Source organism: Delphinus delphis, chromosome 15, assembly GCF_949987515.2.
Source record: "Delphinus delphis chromosome 15, mDelDel1.2, whole genome shotgun sequence".
In the NCBI taxonomy this organism is placed as follows: Eukaryota; Metazoa; Chordata; class Mammalia; order Artiodactyla; family Delphinidae; genus Delphinus; species Delphinus delphis.
This window is the reverse complement of record NC_082697.1, coordinates 29,493,546-29,515,334: the sequence shown is the minus strand read 5'-3', so window position 1 is coordinate 29,515,334 and position 21,789 is coordinate 29,493,546. Positions and strand designations below refer to the sequence as shown.

Sequence of the window (21,789 nt, the reverse complement as noted above, 5' to 3'; positions counted from 1 at the left end):
CCCTTTGATAACCATGAATTTGTTTTCTATGCCTGTGAGTCTCTTTCTGTTTTGGAAATAAGTTCATTTGTATCTTTTTTTTTTTTAGATTCCACATATAATATCATATGTATTTATCTTTTTCTCTCTCTGGTTTACTTCACTTAGTATGATCATCTCTAGGTCCACCCATGTTGCTGCAAATGGCATTATTTCATCCTTTTTTTGGCTGAGTAGTATTCCACTGTATATATATACCACATCTTCTTTATCCATTCATCTGTTGATGGACATTTAGGTTGTTCCATGTGTTAGCTACAGTAAATAGTGCTGCAGTGGACATTGGGGTGCATTGTATCTTTTCAAATTATGGTTTTCTCCAGTATGTGCCCAGGGGTGGGATTCCTGGATCACATGCTAGCTCTATTTTTAGTTTTTTGGGGAACCTCCATACTGTTCTCCATAGTGGCTGCACCAATTTACATTCCCACCAACAGTGTAGGAGGGTTCCCTTTTCTCCACACCCTCTCCAGTATTTATTATTTGTAGACTTTTTTTTTTGCGGTACGCAGGCCTCTCACTGCTGTGGCCTCTCCCGTTGCGGAGCACAGGCACCGTACGCACAGGCCCAGCGGCCACGGCCCACGGGCCCAGCTGCTCCGCGGCACGCAGGATCCTCCCAGATCGGGGCACGAACCCGCGCCCTGTGCCCCAGCAGGCAGACTCTCAACCCCTGTGCCACCAGGGAAGCCCCTGTAGACTTTTTGATGATGCCATTCTGACCAGTGTGAGATGATACCTCATTGTAGTTTTGATTTACATTTCTCTAATAATTAGTGATGTTGAGCATCTTTTCATGTGCCCTTTGGCCATCTGTATGTCTTCTTTGAAGAAATGTCTATTTAGGTCTTCTGCCCATTTTTGGATTGTGTTGTTTGTTTTTTTGATATTGAGCTGTATGAGCTGTTTGTATATTTTGGAGATTAATCCCTTGTCAGTTGCATCTAAACATCAATAAATTTGATGTTTATATAGGCTTACATAAATTTGTGACCTCATCTAAGGAAGCAGGTTTGAAATACATGGCACCTTAAAAAAAAACCTTTAGTTAGGGAAAATTTAGAAATCCAAGGAACATGTTTTGAGGAAATAAGCCTATTAACCAACAATTAGAATTATATACATGATTTTTCATTTAGGATCATGGCAGTATTGATCATATTCACTATGGTATAGTTTAGATTAGTCAGAATTAAATTTTTATTTCAAATCTACAACTTGGATTACAGAAAAATGCCATATATTCTCTTGTGACTTCCTTAATGGAGTAAAATAGAAGGAATGAATATTTGTGTCATATTTAGCTGTTTTTAAGATACTGTGCTAGGCTTCCCTAATGGCACAGTGCTTGAGAGTCTGCCTGACAATGCAGGGGACACGGGTTCGAGCCCTGGTCCAGGAAGATCCCACATGCCACGGAGCAACTAAGCCCATGCGCCACAACTACTGAGCCTGCGCTCTAGAGCCCGTGAGCCACAACTACTGAAGCCTGCACACCTAAAGCCAGTGCTGTGCAACAAGAGAAGCCACCGCAATGAGAAACCTGCACACCTCACGAAGAGTAGCCCCCGCTCACCGCAACTAGAGAAAGCCCTCGCGCAGCAACAAAGACCCAATGCAACCATAAATTAATTAATTAATTAATTAAAAAAAAATAAGATACTGTGGTAATTTCCTTTCCTCTATTTCTTGTGGTAGCATTTTTGCATTTTGTACCTACTATCCTAGGAACCCTGATGAGATTGTTGGATTTTCAAAAAAGAAAAGGACATCCATTTCCATCTGTATAAATGAACAACTAAGCAGGGAAGAAAAATAAGAATTTAAAAATCTAGAGAACTTATTTTCTCTTCTGGATGGCCTGTGTACAGAGATAAAATACAAGTGAAGGTGGGAACCTGGGTATCACCTCCTTTCCTGAATTTGTAGCTGCCTTCCCATATATGCATATCATGTCAGCCAAGGTCCAAACTGTGAAAGTTCTGCACTAAACATTAATGACAGTCAAAACCCAAGCACATTTTGTCTTCTTTTCTTTCTAAGTTGTTAATTCTTTAGCATCCTGGGCTGACCCAACAGCAGCCTCACAATGTAGCCAAAGTTATAAAACACACACAAGATACCTTTGGAAAAACAACAATTAAAGGTGACCTTTTGGGCTTCCCTGGTAGCGCAGTGGTTGAGAGTCCCCCCACTGATGCAGGGGACATGGGTTCGTGCCCCGGTCCGGGAGGGTCCCACATGCCGCAGAGCGGCTGGGCCCGTGAGCCATGGCTGCCGAGCCTGCGTGTCCGGAGGCTGTGCTCCACAACGGGAGAGGCCACAACAGTGAGAGGCCCACGTACCAAAAAAAAAAAAAAAAAAAAAAAAAAAGGTGACCTTTTCCCCTATGCGTTTAAAAAATAATAAATCAGCTGTTGGTAAAATAAAATGGATTTCTATTAACTATACACTTTTTGTTTCTCTAACAGTACACACTTAAGTCCCTGCTCCTTTTTTACTTTTTTTTTTTTTCCTGATATCCAGGTAGTACAGTGTGTTTCACCAAAGGGACCCCTTGCTTGTTCAAGAACATACTTTTTTGGAGCTACTCATGTTCCTTACTTGGGTAAGTCCATATAAGTTGTCATCTCATCAACTTATCTAATGAAAAGTTTCTCCCATGAAATAGAAGTGGACTTGAGATTTACTACTTTCCTCAGAAACTCATTTTGTAGCCTGTAATTCCTTGTTGATGTGCCTAACACATTTCTCACAATGTATTTCAGGAGGAATAATTATCAGCTCAATATATATTAGGTCCAATCATGTGTGAGACCAAGTGCTTGGTATCAGAGGGAAGGCAAAGATGCGTCAGCTGTAGTTGGAGATAGCAGGAGGAGATATGGGCTGCAATGGGAGTTTGGATGACTCAGCCAGGTGCCTGTTGTTCTAGTGAGGAAGGTGAGGAAGAGCCATGGTAGAAGGGTACCCATAAGCTGGGAACATTGACAGGAGCAAGTGCTCTATGCTGAGGAGCCATTCAGAAAAGCTAGGCTGACTGAGGCTATCCTCTTTGCTGGGGTAACCAGAAGCTGCAGACATCCAAAGAGACAGAGAGAAGAACTCTTGAATGAATGAGGGTCCCAGCACTGTTCCACAGAGGAGAGTACATCAGAAACCAGGTTTTCTCCTGAGCATTGTTATATAAGCCAGGAAACTCTGAAAGAAGCATGACTTGGGTTGGATAATTGAGGAGGTGAAGAAAGAGGCAGAACTGAGCCTGCTTACTTATACCTCCTAATTTAAAAATTTAAAAATAAAAGCAAAAACATTCCAGAGATGAAGATTCTACATGTCTTCTCTGGTGTTTAGTGGTGATGCTGATTGGTTGTCAAGGTCAGTGTCAGGGATGATGGTCTGGGAGGATACTGGCAGAAACTAGGTTTCACTGTTGTTTGTGCTTGTACAGTATTTAACTCAAAAGAAAAAAAGTTCTTGACATCTTCAAATTAAGAAATTCTAGCCTCCTTGTGAAAGTGTTTGCATCTCCTGTAATCTTGTCACATTCTTAATACATGGTCCTCTTTCACAGGAGATGACAACAAGCTGCCCAAGAAAACTGAACAAATGTAAGTCTTCATTTCTATTACATTTTTTTCTTTCTCACATTGAGTTACTCAGATGTTGAGATTGTCCCATTTACCTCCTTTTGAGATCAGCATTGGGTAGGACATTTGGCTTAAGAGGTGAGCAGAGGGACGTTCCTGGTGGCCCAGTGGTTAAGAATCCACCTTCCAATGCAGAGGACGTGGGTTCTATCCCTGGTTGTGGAACTAAGATCCCCACATGCTGCAGGGCAAATAAGCCCGCACCACAACTACCGAGGCTGTGCTCTCTGGAGTCCACGTTGCTGCACCTAAGACCCAATGCAGCCAAATAAGTAAATAAATAAATAAATAAGTGAAATAAGTAAGTAAAGTAGAGCTGTGTAGTCTCCCAGAATGTCCCAGCCCCTGTCTTTCATCTTGAAGTCTAGGCTAGAGACACTGCCAGGTTTGCCATCTCCTCCTCTCTCCAGACTCAGAGACTTCCTGCCTGCACACCCATGCATTTAAGTGGCATAACGCTTCTTAATATATTTTCTATATAGTGCATTTTTTAATAGGGCTTTCCAAAAAATAAAACATCCTGAAACCCATTGGTAGAACCTGTGTGAAACCACATCTGGTCTGAGAGGTGTTTCCTCTGAATTTGACACTGAGACTTATGGAACAGAGCTAGGATCTCAACTCAGGCCATGCAACTCTCTAGAAAGAGCCTAGTGTTGACTTCTCTCCTGCCCCCCGCCCCCCAGTATAGCAGGAAACCAAAGACAAGAAGTAAACTCATTAATGCTTGTCTGCTTGGGCTACCGTAAAAAATTACCACAGACTGTGTGGCTTAAACAACAGAATTTATTTTCTCACAATTCTGGGGGCTAGAAGTCCAAGATCTAGGTACTAGCAGAGTTGCTTTCTGGTGAGGCTTCTCTCCTTGAGTTGCAGACCACCACCTTCTTAGTGTGCTTACATGGAGAGAGAGAAAGATCTCTGGTGCCTTTTCCTTTTTTTAAAAAAAAAAATATTTATTTATATTTTAGCTGCATTGGCACATGGGATCTTTCGTTGAGGTGCACGGGCTTCTCTCTAGTTGTGGCATGTGGGCTTCTCTCTCTCTAGTTGTGGCACACGGGCTCTCTGATTGTGGCACGTGGGCTTAGTTGCCCCATGGCATGTGGGATTTTAGTTCCCCAACCAGGGATAGAACCCATGTCCCCTGCATTGCAAGACGGATTCTTAACCACTGGACCACCAGGGAAGTCCCTGGCATCTCTTCCTTTTATAAGGATACCAATCCTATGGATTAGGAGCCCACACTTTATGACCTCCTTTAACTTTAATTACCTTTTAAAGGCCCGGCCCTATCTCCACATATAGTCACATTGGGGATTACAGGTTCCATATGAATTTTGGGAGGATGTAATCAGTCCATAATAATGCAGGAATTTCTGAATTCCATAAAGGGATTTTCTTTCAGAATTATGAAGGTAATAGAGTTCTGTTATTACCTAATTAAATATCCTAGCATAAATTAGTTAGGTCTGTGCTTCCCAAAGGCTAACAGTGACAGGCCACAGAGAATCATTTAAGGATCTTTTTTAAAAGATACATTTCCCAGGCTATAGTAGTTCTCAGAACTACTGAATCAGAATCTCTAGGGTAGAACCCATAAGGCTCTGTTGGAAAAATATAAAGTAATATAATCACACTTGAAAATTTGAGAAATGAGGGGAAAAAAATAAGATTAACCATAATTCCTCTTCTTAGACACGACCCGTTAGTATCTCTTTTTTTTAATACATTGATTGATTGATTGCTGCGTTGAGTCTTTGTTGCTGCGCACGGGCTTTCTTTCGTTGCGGTGAGCGGGAGCTACTCCTCATTGCAGTGGGCAATCTCATTTGAGCGGGCTTCAATGAGTGGGCTTCTCATTGCGGTGGCTTCTCTTGTTGCAGAGCATGGGCTCTAGGCACGCAGGCTTCAGTAGTTGTGGCACATGGGCTTAGTTGCTCCATGGCATGTGGGACCTTCTTGGACCAGGGCTCAAACCCGTGTCCCCTGCGGACCAGGGTTTAAACCTGTGTCCCCTGCATTGGCAGGTGGATTCTTAACCACTGCACCACCAGGGAAGCCCCACACATTAGTATCTTAATGTGTATCTTTTTGTTGTTTTTTTTTAATTATACATATAGGTTTTGTGTAGCTGTAATTGTAGTGTGCATACAATTTTTGTGTGTGGGTTTTCTTTACGTTAGCAGCAAGTCAACCACATTCTCACGTGTTGGTGGATATGTATAGTCTTACTTTGCACTTGTTTGTGTTTCCATGCCAGCTGTGCTTAGCCATTGCCCTGGACCCTCATTCTAGACCCGTAGACATTTTGCTTAAACCAAAGTCACTGGTGCTCTACTTCAGGGACTGGTGTTGAGAGGTGCTTGGGCCCACATCAGGAGGCTTGTTTAAGTCACAGGGCTGGTGGAATTGGGGCCTAATGGAGTCTACTGAAGGCAACAGCAGCACCATCCATGCATAGAGCAGGCCCTTCCCTAATCATGGGTCTCAGGCCTCCTGTCCAGGCCTTTCTATGAGTCAGAAGCCAGATAGCTTTGTACTGAACTCATGCCTTGAGGGTCTGTATAGGACAAGGCCAAGCAGGGGGTTGGCCTGAACCAGTGTTGGTACTGAGTGATGTTTGAATTAAGCTGGGTGAGGGAGGGAGTAAGGATATCTTTATATGTCTTTGGCCTCTATAAATCTTTGCCCTTAGTGTTGAGATGTGGAGGATTCTTGTCATACCTGGAAGTGGCCAAGATGTTTGGCAGTGTCCCTGACGGGCACTTACCTACCTACCAGGACATACCCCTCTGCCATGGCCTGGTCAACAATCTTCAGGATATGTTGAACCTTGGAGCTGTCATTTTGTTATGTGTTGTTTCTCTTTTTCTTCTACCTTATTCAAATCTCTTACCTGCAATGCAGAGGTGTGGTGTGAGAGCCAAGGAGGAAATTGAAGGTGTTGGCAGTGTGATGTGGCACAATGGAAAGGCACCAGGCTGAGAGCAGACCTGAGTTCCTCTACAGGCCCTACTTGTTTCTTCTGTAAGATGAGAGTGTTAGACCAGATCATTTCTGTGTTCTTCCTGCTATCAAACTGTTGACGAGTCCAAGCTCGCTCTGCTCGCCACACAACAGGCCAATAAATCGGGAGACGAGGTGTTGAGGCAAGGAGTAGAGACTTTATTCGCCAGACCAAGAAGGTGGCCAAATAACCATCTTACCGGGGTTTGGATGCCAGTTTCTTTTATAGAATCAGAGAGGGAGAGGTGGTGAAGCAGTAAAGTAAAAAGGCCGTTTGTCTTGCAGAATATCTCCTGCACTGGGAAGGGGTTGTGTTAATTTCTTCTTTTCTGCAGCCATTCACAGGTGGGCAGGGTCAGGATGTCTCTCTGTGAGCTGAACAAAGGCCTTTTAGTTTAACAGTCAGGCAGAGGGTCAGGGTTCCCTGTGGCAGGCCATTGTGTATGCTTACAGCTATAGATAGTGATTATAATAATAACAAAAGCAATGAAAAGCAAAGGTTAAAGTAAAAGAAACAGAACCAACGTGGAGTCAGAATTTGCTCTTCCCTGTTACAAAACTCCTTTCGCCTTCCTTTACCTGTTACAAGATTCTCAGGCTTAAAAATAAACATATTCTTAGATAAGGCAGTTACTTGCCAAACCCCTCCCTTGCCTTTGAGGCCTTGTGGATGAGCCCCTTCTCTCTGTAATTTTCCTAATAAGACCCTGGGTCTCCTTCCCCTAAGGCAATGGTTCTCAACCGAGGGCAGTTCTACCACATTACTCCCACCAGTCCCTCCCCAACCCCCCATCCCCAGGGATGTTTGGCAGTGTCTGGAGACATTTTTGCTTGTCACAACTGAGGTTACTACTGAGAGGCCAGGAATGCTTCTCAACATCCTATAATGCACAGGGAAGACCTCTCAACAAAGAATTAGCTGGCCCAAAATGCAGAGATTGAGAAACCCTGCCCAAAAGGGAACCAGACTTGGATTTTCTGGGAATCTTCATGGCATTCCCTGTCTGGCAAAGAAAAAACCTTCCTTTTTAAATAAATTTATTTATTATTTATTTTTGGCTGTGTTGGGTCTTCATTGCTGCTCACTGGCTTTCTATAGTTGCGGCGATAAGGGGCTACTCTTCGCTGTGGTGTGTGGGCTTCTCATTGTGGTGGCTTCTCTTGTTGCCGAGCACGAGCTCTAGGCAGTCAGGCTTCAGTAGTTGTGGCACGCGGGCTCAGTAGTTGTGGCACGCGGGCTCAGTAGTTGTGGCTCGCAGGCTCAGTAGTTGTGGCTCACAGGCTCTAGAGTGCAGCATCAGTAGTTGTGGCCCACGGGCTTAGTTGCTCCGCGGCATGTGGGATCTTCCCGGACCAGGGCTCGAATCCGTGTCCCCTGCATTGGCAGGCGGATTCTTAACCACTGCGCCACTAGGGAAGTCCCAAGAAAAAAACCTTATAATGTCTTTGGGAAGTGTGAAGTCAGATAGGAAGCACAAAGTTGGGCAGGAGCAGGGGATGCTTCCCCTCAAAAGCATACTCTATTCTGTAGATCAGGTGAGCTATTTAGAAAGTGGTCTCCGGCTATTAATTTGCATTTAGAGACTGTCATACAGAGTGAAGTAACTCAGAGAAAAGCAAATATATATTAACACGTGTATGTGGAATCTAGAAAAATGGTACAGATGAACCCGTTTGCAAGGCAGAAAAAGAGACACAGACATAGAGAACAAACATATGGACATGAAGGCGGGGGTGGGGAAAGGTGGGGGATGAACTGGATGATTGGGATTGACATATATACACTAATATGTATAAAACAGATAACTAGGGCTTCCCTGGTGGCGCAGTGGTTAAGAATCTGCCTGCCAGTGCAGGGGACACGGGTTCAAGCCCTGGTCCAGGAAGATCCCACATGCCGCAGAGCAACTAAGCCCATGTGCCACAACTATTGAGCCTGTGCTCTAGAGCCCATGAGCCACAACTACTGAGCTTGCGAGCCACAACTAATGAGCCCATGTGCCACAACTACTGAAGCCTGCCCACCTAGAGCCCATGCTCTGCAACAAGAGAAGCCACCACAATGAGAAGCCCGCACACTGCAGCGAAGAGTAGCCCCCACTCGCCGCAACTAGAGAAAGCCCGTGTGCAGCAACAAAGGCCCAACACAGTCAAAAATAAATAAATAAAATTAAAACAAAACAAAACAAAACAGGTAACTAATGAGAACCTGCTGTATAGCACAGGGAAGTCTACTCAGTGCTCTGTGGTGACCTAAATGGGAAGGAAATCCAAAAAAGAGGGGATATATGTATATGTATAGCTGATTCACTTCACTGTACAGCAGAAACTAACAGAACATTGTAAAGCAACTATACCCCAATTTAAAAAAAAATTTTTTTCATTTAAGTGGAGCGAGTCTTCTCTTCAATTGGATAATCTCTTTTGCCCCCTGAGGGGTCCCACCCTGAGGTTCCAGTAGCAGCCAGCCCTTAGCAGGCCTGGGGAGGAGACGACTTGAAGGTGTGCTGTGGTTGGTTCCTGGAAAAACAGCAAGTCTGTGTCATGATACCTTTCGGGTCCTCGTAGAGGGTCAGGGAGTCTACATAGTTTTCTTCTGTTGGATCACAAACAGGGAAGGTTGGTCTTTTGAGCAGAATTAAGAAAAGGTGGTTCTTATCATGGTTTAACAAGAGCAAAGTAAAAATTGGAACGGGGCATATAGCTTTTAAAAGGTCTAGAAATCAACAAGTTCTGTTATTATACTTTTCTCATTCTGTTTAAAAATCTGTTTCTTAGAGAATGTCATTTATGTGCACGCAGCTTTTGATGAAACCTTGTGATGCTGTAGTTAACCCTTATTTTTTGTTTTTAAAGTAGGTTCTTGTCACAGGTATATGCTGCTGTTATTGAGGCTGTTTTGGCTGCCATTGCATGTTATGCTAAAACTTCCAGTCTAACAAAGGTAATTTAAATACCGCATTTCTTTTTCCTTAGTAGTTATTTTAATGTGAAACTTTTTATCGATCTGTTTTTAATTTGGACACCTTATAGTACTTAATTTTGTGTGTGAACTTGGGCACCAAAGAGTTGCCTTTAGTGTGCTGAGCTTGTCTTATGAATGACAGCTAATCAGCACTTCTTTGTAGATATCTGGTTGTGTTAAAAAAAAATCATTCTGTAGTATATTGTTTTACTTAGCAGTTTTTTAAAAGTCTTTCAAAAGTTAAAAAATAAAGAAAAATATAGATTGTTCTGTGAATTTTAATAAAGTTAGATAAGTTGATTTTGAGCTACATAGTTTTATTTCCTATAATTCTGTGTTTTAAAAAATTAACTAAAGATTAGAAATTCTAACTTGTCTTTCCTAGACAGGCACATGTGTTCCCTTTCTCTGACCGTTTACTTCCTTGCTGTTTTGTGGTTAACCTGCTGTGCTGAGTTGGATTCTATATCTGACCCAGTGACAGATGAGAACGAGTTGGCTTGATGCCTCCCAGTGCCAATAGGACCTTTCCTGAAGCAAACCATTTGACATTGGAAAGGTTGTGTTGTAGATATCAAAGAGACTATCGCCTAGTCACCAGTTCCTTGTCACCAGTTCCTTGCCATCTTCCCTCCTCACTGAACTTGATTCCCCCTGTACTTGGGATTTCTCAGCCCTTTAGCTGAAAGCTTATGCAAAACAGTAGGTTATTCTTCAGTATCAGTTCTGCACCTTTGTTTTTTAACTGATTTTTTATAACTTTAGTTATTTGAATGTGCTTAGCATCTGGGCAGAAACACTGAGGGCAGTGATATCTTGAGGGGAGGAGAAAGCGCTTTTCCAGGCCTCACAATGGCACCGTCCCAGCTGGTTACAGGTCACCAGATCAGGTTCCAGTGCCCACCTGCCTGAATGAAGTGTTTTCATGTGAACCCAGACCGAAGAAAGCAGGCTCCTGTTTCCCCTAACAAGATGTTTTCACTTTAATCTATTGATGTATACAAAGTAGTCACTTAGAGGGGATGGGAAGTGTTCTCCTGGCCATATGTGAGAAGGGCCCTTCTAAGTGTATTCTTTCCTGCTGTGAAAGCTAATTGTCTCTGTTTTGTTACTGATTTTACAGGCCAAGGAGGTAGCTGAGCAGACCTTTGGATCTGGGTTAAATTCCTTTGAGTTGATGCAGTTTAAGGCAGCGCTACAGTAAGCAATAACTGATATTGTCTATAAAAGCTTTTCTTTAATGTTTGTGTTTTAAAAACCCTTTTCTCCTTTGTATTTGATATTCTGTCTCCCCTTTGAGAAATGTTCCAGTAAATCAATAAGATATGTGAAGGAGAGTCATTCATGATCAGGGTTTTATTTGAGAGGCCAAGGAGCCAAGGATGGAGGAACTGTTTGAGAGTCAGACACACTGCCTGAGGCTGGAATGGGAAGCAGATTAGTATTAGAACTGACAGACCTGGGTTCAGAGGTTAGAAAGATGAAGCTGGGGACATGAGTGGTGAGGTTTGTTAGGATTAGGGGCCCTGGGCACATGAAGATGGTCACTGCTTAGAAGAGAGTTGCCCTGAGCCTCATCTGCCTCTCAGATGGTAGAAACCCCTGAGCCTGGCCATGTCTCAGGGTCTAGAAGGTCTGGGAATTTGGCTTCCTGGCAGTCTTCCCATCACACATGTCCTGGCATATCACAGTGGATCTCTGTGTAGTCTTTGTCCATAGCTAAACCTTCTTGAACCCAGTCCACTCAAGCTTCTGTCCCATATGAGGACAACTTGGTGTACTTTTTTGTGAAGGAGACAAAAGACACCAATATCAGAGAGTTTCTTTAAGGACACTTCTGGGATGTGCCCTGTGGTACCTCAGTTCCATACCCCACATTTTCTTACATCTGCAGCCCTGGGTAGTGAGAAGGAACATTTGGAAAACTAAGTTAGTTAATGATCTAACAAGAAGAATTCTATTGCTATAGCTCCAGGAGTGTAGGAAAGAACCAGAACTCTTTGGTGCAAAGCTGTAGGCTTGCTTCAGGTTTCTTTTCCTTTCTTCTGGGTCTTCTGAATCTTGTAGCTCTGACCACGAGAGGGGAGGGCTAGAGGAAATTTGGTCCCTTAAGGCTGTGTGCTGACCTGAACTGTCTGTTCCTGGCAGACCTGAGTTTAAGGAAGCTTCTTTGCTTTCCAGCTGTGTGACCTTGGGCAAGATAGGGAGCTCTCTGTGCATCTGTTTCATCATCTTCCTGCCCTGTAGAGTGATTGGGCAAGTGAATGGGAGCTGCTGTCTCAGTGGGTTCTCCTCTCTTATCATCGGCATGGCTGACAAAGTCATTCCATTCCTCCTGTCCTCGGGGCCTTGCCTAGCCCACTCTGCCTTTCTAGGGCAGGCCACACTCTCAATCCCATGGCCTCCTGTGCATGGGGTGTACCACCCTGGCTGGAGGAAAGAACAAGGAGAGAATACATTCCAGGCAATAGGAGGAGAGTCTTCCAGGGCCAGCCCTCCACCCAAGAGCCCCACTTCCTTCTCTTCACATGGTCACTTCCCTCAAACTGCACCAAATTAGCAAATCTTCTCCCAAGAGGGACACGGGAAGTTAGCGTATGACTGACTAGTACTTGTTAAGGCAAAAAAATTAAATTTAATTCAATTTAGAAACTTTCTTTTACAAAAAGAGTTGATGCCAAAAGGGTTTTCTGGTTATTCCTCAGTTCTGAAGGCCTGACCATGCCCATTATTACATAGCAGTTGACTGTGGGTAGCAGTCTGACTCCGAGCAGGGCTGGCAGCTTGACTTCAAAGGTGGTGAAGAGGAGGAGGAGCAGGAGAATATGTCAAGCTGTGGGCCAGAGGCCTGGGGCAAGTAGAGGTTTACTCTCAATCTGCCATGGATGGCAATCACATAGTTCTCTCCTGCTCTGTCCAAGAGTCAAGATAGCCCTGAGAATCTGCACAGAGGCAGGGCCGTGACTGGAGTCAGACACTGACCCCATGTTTGCTGATGGCATGATACCCTAAGGCAGGTAAGGACGACACACAACTCACTGGTGGCTGTGAGAGCCCAGCACAGGTGCATTGCAGTGGCAGGTGTCTGGGGAGGATGCCAACACAGTGGTCACAAAAGCAGACTGACTTTTGTTTTATTTTGTTTTGGGTCTACAGCTCCAAGATGGCTTTTCATATACATGCTGTGAATAATCAGGGAAGGTAAGTATATGTTTATGGTGTGTCCTCACTGGGGGCAAGTTTTAGGAGCAAAATGAAGAGCAACTACCTTGTAACTGCTGGCATGGATGATCTTTTCACCCTTCTACACCTGGCAGTGGCATCACTCCAGGGCTGGGCTTGGAGGTGGCTGTGCTCAGCTGAGGCCCTTTGCCCTGAATGCTTTCCACTGAAAGACTAGGGTGGGTTGGGGGCTGAACCTAGTTCCCTCCAAGTGGAATTCTGCATACATGCAACCCAGTGTTTTGAAAATCCCTGAGAGAGATCTGAGTGTGAGTTGCTTCCAAGTTGAAAAAAAGAGAACACTGTAAATTTAATATATGTCTCTCCCATCAATTTCCTCTTGTAGAATTGTGCCTCTGGACAGTGAAGATAGCTTATACTTTGTGAAGACGGTAAGCAGAGCTGTTACAGGTCAGCTGGCAGGGAATGGCCTGTAGAGGACCATCTACAAGGGGTGAGGTAGGAGTGGGTGGGAGTCTTAGGCAGCCCACCCCTTACCTGAGAAAACTAGTCTACTTTCAGGACTGTTCCAGCTGCAGTGGTGGTGAGCCTGTGCTTTCTGAGGGTGTCCAGCAGCTGTACAAGGCTTACCACATCCATACTCCCATGTCTAGGTGCCCCTTGGGTGCAGAGTCTTAGCTGGGGAAGGGGCGGGTGAGGGTGTGGGGGTGGTAGACACCTCTTCCTGAGATTAGGAAGGCTTCCTCCAAGTGGCTGAGGTTTCTCTGACCTCACATGGAAATGGGAGCTGATGACAAGCCTACCTCAACACAGACCAAGTTTTCAGTGGCTTCTCTGTGTTCCAAGGCCTGTGTTGATGCCCTTTTTTTAAAAATAATTAATTAATTAATTAATTTATTTATGGCTGCATTGGGTCTTCGTTGCTGCCCGCGAGCTTTCTCTAGTTGGGGCGAGCGAGGGCTGCTCTTCATTGCGGTGCACGGGCTTCTCATTGCGGTGGCTTCTCTTGTTGTGGAGCACAGGCTCTAGGCACGCTGGCTTCAGTAGTTGTGGCGCGTGGGCTCAATAGTTGTGGCTCGTGGGCTCTAGAGCATAGACTCAGTAGTTACACGGGCTTAGTTGCTCCGCAGCATGTGGGATCTTCCTGGACCAGGGCTTGAACCCATGTCCCCTGCATTGGCAGGCAGATTCTTAACCACTGCCCCACCAGGGGAAGTCCTTATGCCCTTATTTAACAGGCGCTTATGAAAATAAAAACAAACTAACGTTAAAAAAAAAAAAAACTGGGCCTGAGGCTCCTATGAAGTGGGGTAGTGAGAACAGAGCTTTCTGACCTATGTGCTGAAGGCAGAACTAATGGGCCAAGGGAATGGGTGTAGAGATGCAGAAATATTGGTCCCTGAGGTGAGCTGGCGTGGTCTTGGGGAGCCAGGGTTTCTAAACCAGTTGCTCCCAGCCACATCCAAATCCTCTGTTTACCCCAGTGTATCCTGATATGAAGAAAATTGGCAAGCAATGCATAAGAGGATGGTGGACATCCAGCCAAGATTCTGGTTGTAGTATATATGGGTACAAGTTGTACCTTCAGTCCATTCTGTGGCTACTGCCTGAACCTTAATTTCAGTGAGCTTTTGGTCATAGGGAAGTGGGTGGGCAGATGTGGATGACTTGGTGCAAAGGCATGCCCACTGCCATCACCAGGGGACAAGCATAGTGTTATCTCATCTACAGAGAGTGATACAACATGGGTAATTTTTTAAGGTTGTGAGTAGTTTCTGTGTATATAACATACCTGCTCCCTGTCTCTGTCAGTATTTTGTGGTGATGTTCTTTTAGAGCTAATGGAGACTTTTTTGTGACATTATTAAGACACTGGGAAATACTTTCTGATATTTAGGTAATAATACTTTGTCTCCTTGCTGGACTTTAGTTTCCCTGACTTCTCTTCTTAGACTCTCGTGCAGTGCTCTGGAAGATGCTTTGCACTGGAGTAGGTGATTAGCAGTCCAGTAGAATCATACTACTGTGTTAAGTACACATTCAGCAGCAGCTAATGAAATAGGAAAGAAAAGATAGGATGTTGGTGCTTTCTGTCCAAATCCTATCCTCCCTTCCAGTCAAAGATGAAGTTCTGTCTCCTCCTCCAAGCCTACCCTACTGATTTCTCCCTACAAGTACTGTATTCCTATAGGAATACATAATTAGGGAATAAATTACATAAATTAGGGAGTAATTCTATAGTAATGTGTCACATGATGACTTCTATGTAAGAATGCTCTTGTCTCTCCAGCTATACTTTATAGGTTTCCTGAAGATAGGAACGATGCTTCATATTTTTTCTCTCCCCACGCCACATGTGGGAAGTACATAGCAAGTGTCTAAAAAATACTACATGTATTCTTTTTAATGTCCTCTCTCCCCTTCCTCAACACCAGAGGCCAAATAGGGAAGTGGGGGATTAGGAAACCACAGGATTTGTCTTCCTAATTGATTTGGGAACCTAACTGATCATTGTCACTTAAGAGGAACCATGTAGCCCAGGAAGGTTCTGTGTCTTCAGATACTAAAAATTCTTTGAAACAAATTTAGATAAACCTTCCAGTTGTCATGCCTAATGAGAAAGTTAACTGAAATATAAAGCCTGTCTGTCACTTTGTACATTCCTTTATCACAACGACATGGATGATTAAGGACTTTAACTATGGTTTTTTTCCTTTCAACTCTTCTGCCATCTTTTTGTTTTCTTCTTTATAAATTTATTTATTTTTTATTTATTTATTTTTGGCTGCGTTGGGTCTTCATTGCTGCGCGGGCTTTCTCTAGTTGCGAAGAGCGGGGGCTACTCTTCATCGTGGTGCTGCACGGGCTTCTCATTGCAGTGGCTTCTCTTGTTGCAGAGCTCAGGCTGTAGGCGCACAGGCTTCAGTAGTTGTGACACATGGGCTTAGTTGCTCCGCGGCATGTGGGATCTTCCCAGACGAGGGCTCGAACCCGTGTCCCCTGCATTTGCAGGCAGATTCTTAACCACTGCACCACCAGGGAAGTCCCCTGCCATCTATTTGAGAATCTAACAGTCCCTTCAAGAGGCCTAGGTCTTTTGTCTCTGTACTGAGGATAAAGCAGGGATCCCATATGAGGACAACAAGGTGTGAAAATGAGCTCTGGCTTTAGGAGCTCTGTACCTGGCCATTCAGCATCGTCAGGCCAGGAAGGCCAGGAAGTGCTCATCGTGCAGCTTATCCTATGTCCTTCACCAGATCTTCACGGTCATCTCAAACTCTAACTCTGGCTTGTACCAATTTCTGCATTTCCTCTGCTAGATTCATCTCAGAATTATGTCATTTTCAGTGGTTTTTAACTAAATTATAGCCTTCTTACCAGCCATTCAGGAGCTTTCTCTGAGTTGCTCTAGTTTTTTTCTGGCCTGCTGAAGCCTCTATTTTTATTTGTCTTGGCCATTAAAGCTCGAACAGCTTTCTTTTAATTTTTTGGTACTGAAAGGAGCATTTGCATGTTTTGACAGGTATCCAGAAATATCCATGAAGACATGTATCCCCCTTTCCAGATTTGTTCAGAACTCGAGCCCAAACCAAAGAAGGAGTGGATGAACATGTAGACACACTGGGATGTGACACTGGTCATGATTAAGAAGGAAGGCTGTTGCATTGCCATTTAGGGAGGATAAGCAATTTGAGGGAATTTACAGAAACTTAAAGATATTCTTCATCTAGCCCAAGTCTGCCTCTGACCAAGGAGCAAAAGCCTGGGTGATCCTGAAGTCCTCTCCCAGTTTGAGATGTATTTCAAGATATACTTGAGTTTTCCTTAGAAATTCTCCAGTATTCTTTTGCCATGTGCCTTAGTATTTTGTGGTCTGTTTCTTATGGATTTTTCCCTGTATGTTTAGGACTGACAATTGGACTAGCTCTGGTTTCTTATTTGATACAGGCTTGTATGACCATCTATGACATTCCTGACTTGCTGGGAGGAAGTGGGTGCTTAGGATCTGTGGTCTTCTCAGAATCATTTTTGACATCTCAGATCTTGGTTAAAGAAAAGGGTAAGTGTATGTCATCTTTGGAAAGCAAAACTTGAACTTGTTTATATGTATATATATATTTTTGGCAAAATAAACCATAAACTAAATCAAAAGACCAGCAATAAACTGGTGAAAAGATTAGAATACTTAAAATAAACAAAGGGTATATTTCCTAATTTATGAAGAGCTTTTATAAATTGATAAGAAAAAGACAAGCTACCCCGTGGTAAATGGGCAAAAAATATGAGCAGGCAGTTTACCAGAGTGGAAAACAAAAAAAAAATTTTAATATTTTAAAAATATATATATTTTAATGTTTATACATACACAGACACACATAATTGACCCCTGAACACAGGTTTAAACTACACAGGTCCACGTATACACAAATTTTTTTCAGTAAGTACATACTACAGAACTACATGTTCCATGGTTGGTTGAATCCGTGGATGTGGAACTGTGGATACAGAGGGCTGACTGTAAAGTTACACATGGATTTTCAACTGTGCAGAGGATCAGTACCCCTAGCCCTCACATTGTTCAAGGGTCCACTGTATGTATATGTATATATATATATATGAATATGTACAGCCTTACTAGTAGTCAGGAAAAAAGCAATTTGAAATAATAATTAGCAAATTATGTTAGCAAAAATATTTTTTTTTTACCCATTATGTTAGCAAAAAATTCTAGAGAATGATAATATCCAGTGCTAGTAGGATGAGCTTGATAATGTTTTGTTTGGTTTTTAATATGTACATCTGTACTACCTTGACAAAAATTAAAAGTGTAGATAAAATGGACTCTTTATTTAAATATGTATTTCTATTTGGTGTAAAAAGAACAGAGTTAATCACATGGGGAAGCCTTTCTCCATCCCCTCATTAGACTCCCTGTACCCAAATGAGGAAGTTTTCATTTTTTGAAGGCCTCAGACTCTGTATACTAAGTATACAGTATATATAAGAGGAGCCCTCACTCCTGAGAAGGGGAAGCAGTCTGGGGCCTGCAAGGTGGGCTCTGGTGGTGGGCAGTAACCGGCATATCTATGGTCTTCCTGCAGATGGCACTGTTACCACAGAAACCAGCTTCATAATCCTGACAGCTGCCATACCCAGATTCTGCTCCTGGCTGGTTAGTGTCATTCATCAGGTGAAAGTGGACATAAACGTGGAGAAACTGGGGAGAACGTTTAAGAAAGAGCCTCTTCATTGGGTCCTGGTGGGATGTCAGATCCTTACCTAGCCACTTTTCAGGAATAGAAGTTTTTATCTCTGCTCTTTTTCTTTATACAGACGAATCTAGTTTCTTTAACTTTCTTATAATCTTGGAAAAGTTCCAAAAGAAAGGAACTCAGTTATCTGGGTCCTGTTAAATTGTGAAAGGGAAAAATTAACACCCTCATTTTACAAATGAGGAGACTGAGGTTTAGAAATTGACCAACCTGTCCAAGGTCACAGGGAAAGTGAGAAGTGGATCATGTGCTCCCTTTTCTGGTCAGAATAGTTGCTGCTGAATTTTTACAACCACGTCTCTACATGTGGAATCGTCCCATCTTCATCTGTGGGACTTGATCTGAAACTCTGGTGCCTTGGGACACAGAAAATATGACAGCAGTGAGTCTAGTAATGGTCTGAGTACCTATTTCAGAATCTGTTTATATTCTGTTTCTACAATCCTGACATGAATAGAGGAGAGCAAGAGTCATCCTCTAATGTGAACATGTTTAAATGAGAACACATTCAAAATACTTTAAAATGTTCTCTTTCCTTCACCCCTAAAAATAGTTTTCTCCGAAGTGAAATGTAAGTGGAGACTAACATATCCTCTCCACATATCGTAGGCTCATTTAGCTGGACTTTAGGTCCCCATGAGAGAGCCCATCATGGCCTGGTGCTCTGAGCTTTGTGACCAGCAGCCAGCTCTGCCAGCCATCAGGGCCTGAGAACACTGGATTTGGTGGAGGGACTGCTCTCTTAGAAATATGTGAACACAAGGGAGACCTAGCAGAGTTTTGCCTTTGAAGTAGTAAACTGAAAATCTGCACTCCTTTTGGACACAGGTAGAAGATATAGAAGTAAAATTTTCTGAGAAAACCCAGCAATCGGTTATGGTAAGCAGCCTTCTTATTCTTAATGTTAACATCATATCAAAATGAAATGTAAACAGTTTATAAAACAACTTAAAATATTTCCTCTTACTGCTAATCTAAATGTTCTGTACCTTCTTGTCTCAATTCCTTTTTGTATTCTTCCCCTTCCCAGTAGAGCTCTAGAAATAACCATGTATGAGGTACAAACTAGAGGGATTCTTTCTGCCACTTAAACCTTTAGGTGTTTTTTCAAAATCTCCCAGTACTTTTAAAAGCAGATCTCAGGGACTTGCCTAGCTGTCCAGTGGTTAAGACTTCCCGCTTCCAGTGAAGGGGATGCGGGTTCAATCCCTGGTCGGGGAACTAAGATCCCACATGCCACGTGGTGTGGCATAAATAAATTACATACATGCAGATCTCAAATTGGCCTAGACATGTAGAGCTAAGAGGTCAAGGCTTTAGGCCAAGGAGAAGCTGCCTCTTTTATCAGAGGATATAAATCTACGGGAACATGAACAAGCATTGTAGACCATGGTGCCTAGACTCAGAGAGGACCTTAACATTCTTTTTCTCAGCACGAGTCACGAATACCAGTAACATGGCAAAGAGCCAAGCAGTGCCAAAGGCCATGAAAGAAGCTGGGTAAATCTGAGGCTGACTTAGCAGCCTCTGTAGATGGACTAACTTGGGCAGGACTTTTGATTCTCTGAATGTTTATGCTGTAAATCACCTGCTCTTTGTGTTTGTTTTTTAAAGGGAGATGAGTGTTTCCTGGGCACTTTTCTAACTAGAGGAGAAGGGGCGTATCTTTATTCTAGTAATCAACAGTCTTGGCCTGAGGAAGGTGAGCGGCTCTGACATTTCTGTTTTTGACTCTGTCTGGGTACCTCTTTCACAGGTTTCAACATGAGTGTTGTAATTAATAATACATCTGATATCTGAAAAAACTTATTGGTGTAGAAGTGTTTTCTTACTTACTTACTTACTTTCTTTCTTACTTACAAAAGCTTTCTCTTTTGATCTGTCCATTTTCCAGATGAGGAAACTTGTGCTAGAAAGGACTGGTGCCAGAACTGCACCTGGTCCTCTTGCTGCTGCCTGAGGATTGCTCTTAGAATGGGCTAGAGCAGCAACATGTCCAGAAATAGGTTCTGTTGGGCCAAAACAAAACCTGGGTTAGTTTTTTACTGCTGTGTAGCAAATTACCACAAATTCGGTAGCTTAAAACAACATGCATTTATTTTCTCACAGTTCTGTGGTCAGAAGTCCAGGAAGGCTTTGCTGGATTCATGTTTAGGGTTTCGTAAGACTGAAGTCAGGGCATTAACCAGGCTTATATCTGGAGACTCTGGGAAAGAACCTGCTCCCAAGCTCATCCAGGTTGTTTGCAGAGTGCATTTCCTTCAGACTGTAGGACTGAGGGGCCTCTTTCATTGCTGGCTATCAACTGGGACCACTCTTAACTCCTCCTCCCAGGAGTCCTTGCCCTGTGACCCCCTCCATCTCAGCAACAAAGAACCTTAATTGTGTTGAATCTCTTTCACACTTTGAATCTCTCTGAACTCCTCCTCTACCAGGCAGAGAAAAGTCTGCTTATAAAGGGCTCATGTGATTAGAGGAGGCCCAATCAGATAATCTCCCTTTTGCCATATAATGTTACATGAATACAGGAGTAACCTAAGAGGATGAAGATCATGGGGGCTGTTTTAAATTTCTGCCTATCACAGTGTGCCCTCTGGGCCCCACGATTCTCACATGCAAGATATAATCACCCCCACCCACAAGCCTCATTCCATTATGGTAACAATTCAGTCTTAAATCTCACCAACTGAAAAATCCATAATCTCATCATCAAGATTATTTAAATCAGCTGTACGTGAGGCTCTGGAGCTAATTCATAAAGTACAGGTCCGGAACACAATTCCTTTCCATCTGTAGCCCTGTGAAATTAGAGGCAAGTTATCTGCCCCTGCCTTCACAACATACAAGGTAGGACTGGCATAGGATAACAGTTATAGACATTCATATTAAAAAGGGGGGAAAATGAAAGGTAAAAAGGAGTCCCAACCCCAAGGCAGCTTTGAAATTCAGCTAGACAAACTCCAGTTCCTAGATTAGGTTTCAAGGCCTAGGAATAGTCCTCCATGGCCCTTAGTTCTGCCCCCTGGGCTCTTGGTTCTACCCTCTAAACTCTTAGTTTTGCCCTCTAGGCTCATGACTCTGCCCTCTGGTCTGTGGCTATACCTCTGTCGTCCTTCCTTTTCATGAAGGTGGCACTTTGTAGCTGACTAGTTTTATCAGCCTGCTTCTTGCCGCTAGAATTTTGGGGGTCCAACAGTCTCCTTTCATTTTTCTATTCTCTCTATCCCTTTCAGTCCAAGCTGGCAGTGTTTCTGCTGATGTAGAATTCTCAAGAACTGTGTTGGTCTTACGTGGATTTCCTGGGGATTCATTCCATGCTCCTTTTTGGTTTCCTCAAAATAACATTTTCTTATGAGTCCTATTCTTTCCCTGTTAGATAAGCCTTTTTTGTGGAAGAGGAGTTATGACTTACTCCACAAATTCCTCATCCTTTACTAAGCAAATTCCCTCTCTAGATAATTTGTTCTTCTTGAAAATATTCTCTCCAGTGACAGGTTGCTCTCCATGTTCTCAGATCACTGGTTAAACTTGGCTCCTCCGTTGTCATAGAAGATAAAGCACAAGGAGTCCTGGTTTTCGATCCACAAAATGCCAGGTAGCATTTTTTATCATGCTGTGCCCCCTGCATTTCTGCCTCTCCAGATCCTGGTGTAAAAAACCAGGAAGTTAG

The 21,789-nt window shown here is 43.3% G+C and overlaps 1 protein-coding gene across 1 annotated transcript in view; it reads left to right on the top strand.

The window, feature by feature from the left end:
- DNAAF9 (dynein axonemal assembly factor 9) overlaps window positions 1-21,789 on the top strand; it is a 149,038-nt gene that overhangs the window by 69,578 nt on the left and 57,671 nt on the right. Inside the window, exons 11-20 of the mRNA XM_060031149.1 lie at window positions 2,566-2,647; window positions 3,614-3,650; window positions 9,555-9,642; window positions 10,787-10,863; window positions 12,820-12,864; window positions 13,232-13,277; window positions 16,795-16,906; window positions 17,949-18,019; window positions 18,948-18,998; window positions 19,734-19,821. Of these exons, the coding sequence (XP_059887132.1) occupies window positions 2,566-2,647; window positions 3,614-3,650; window positions 9,555-9,642; window positions 10,787-10,863; window positions 12,820-12,864; window positions 13,232-13,277; window positions 16,795-16,906; window positions 17,949-18,019; window positions 18,948-18,998; window positions 19,734-19,821 (697 nt within the window). The remainder of the gene's footprint in view (window positions 1-2,565; window positions 2,648-3,613; window positions 3,651-9,554; window positions 9,643-10,786; window positions 10,864-12,819; window positions 12,865-13,231; window positions 13,278-16,794; window positions 16,907-17,948; window positions 18,020-18,947; window positions 18,999-19,733; window positions 19,822-21,789) is intronic.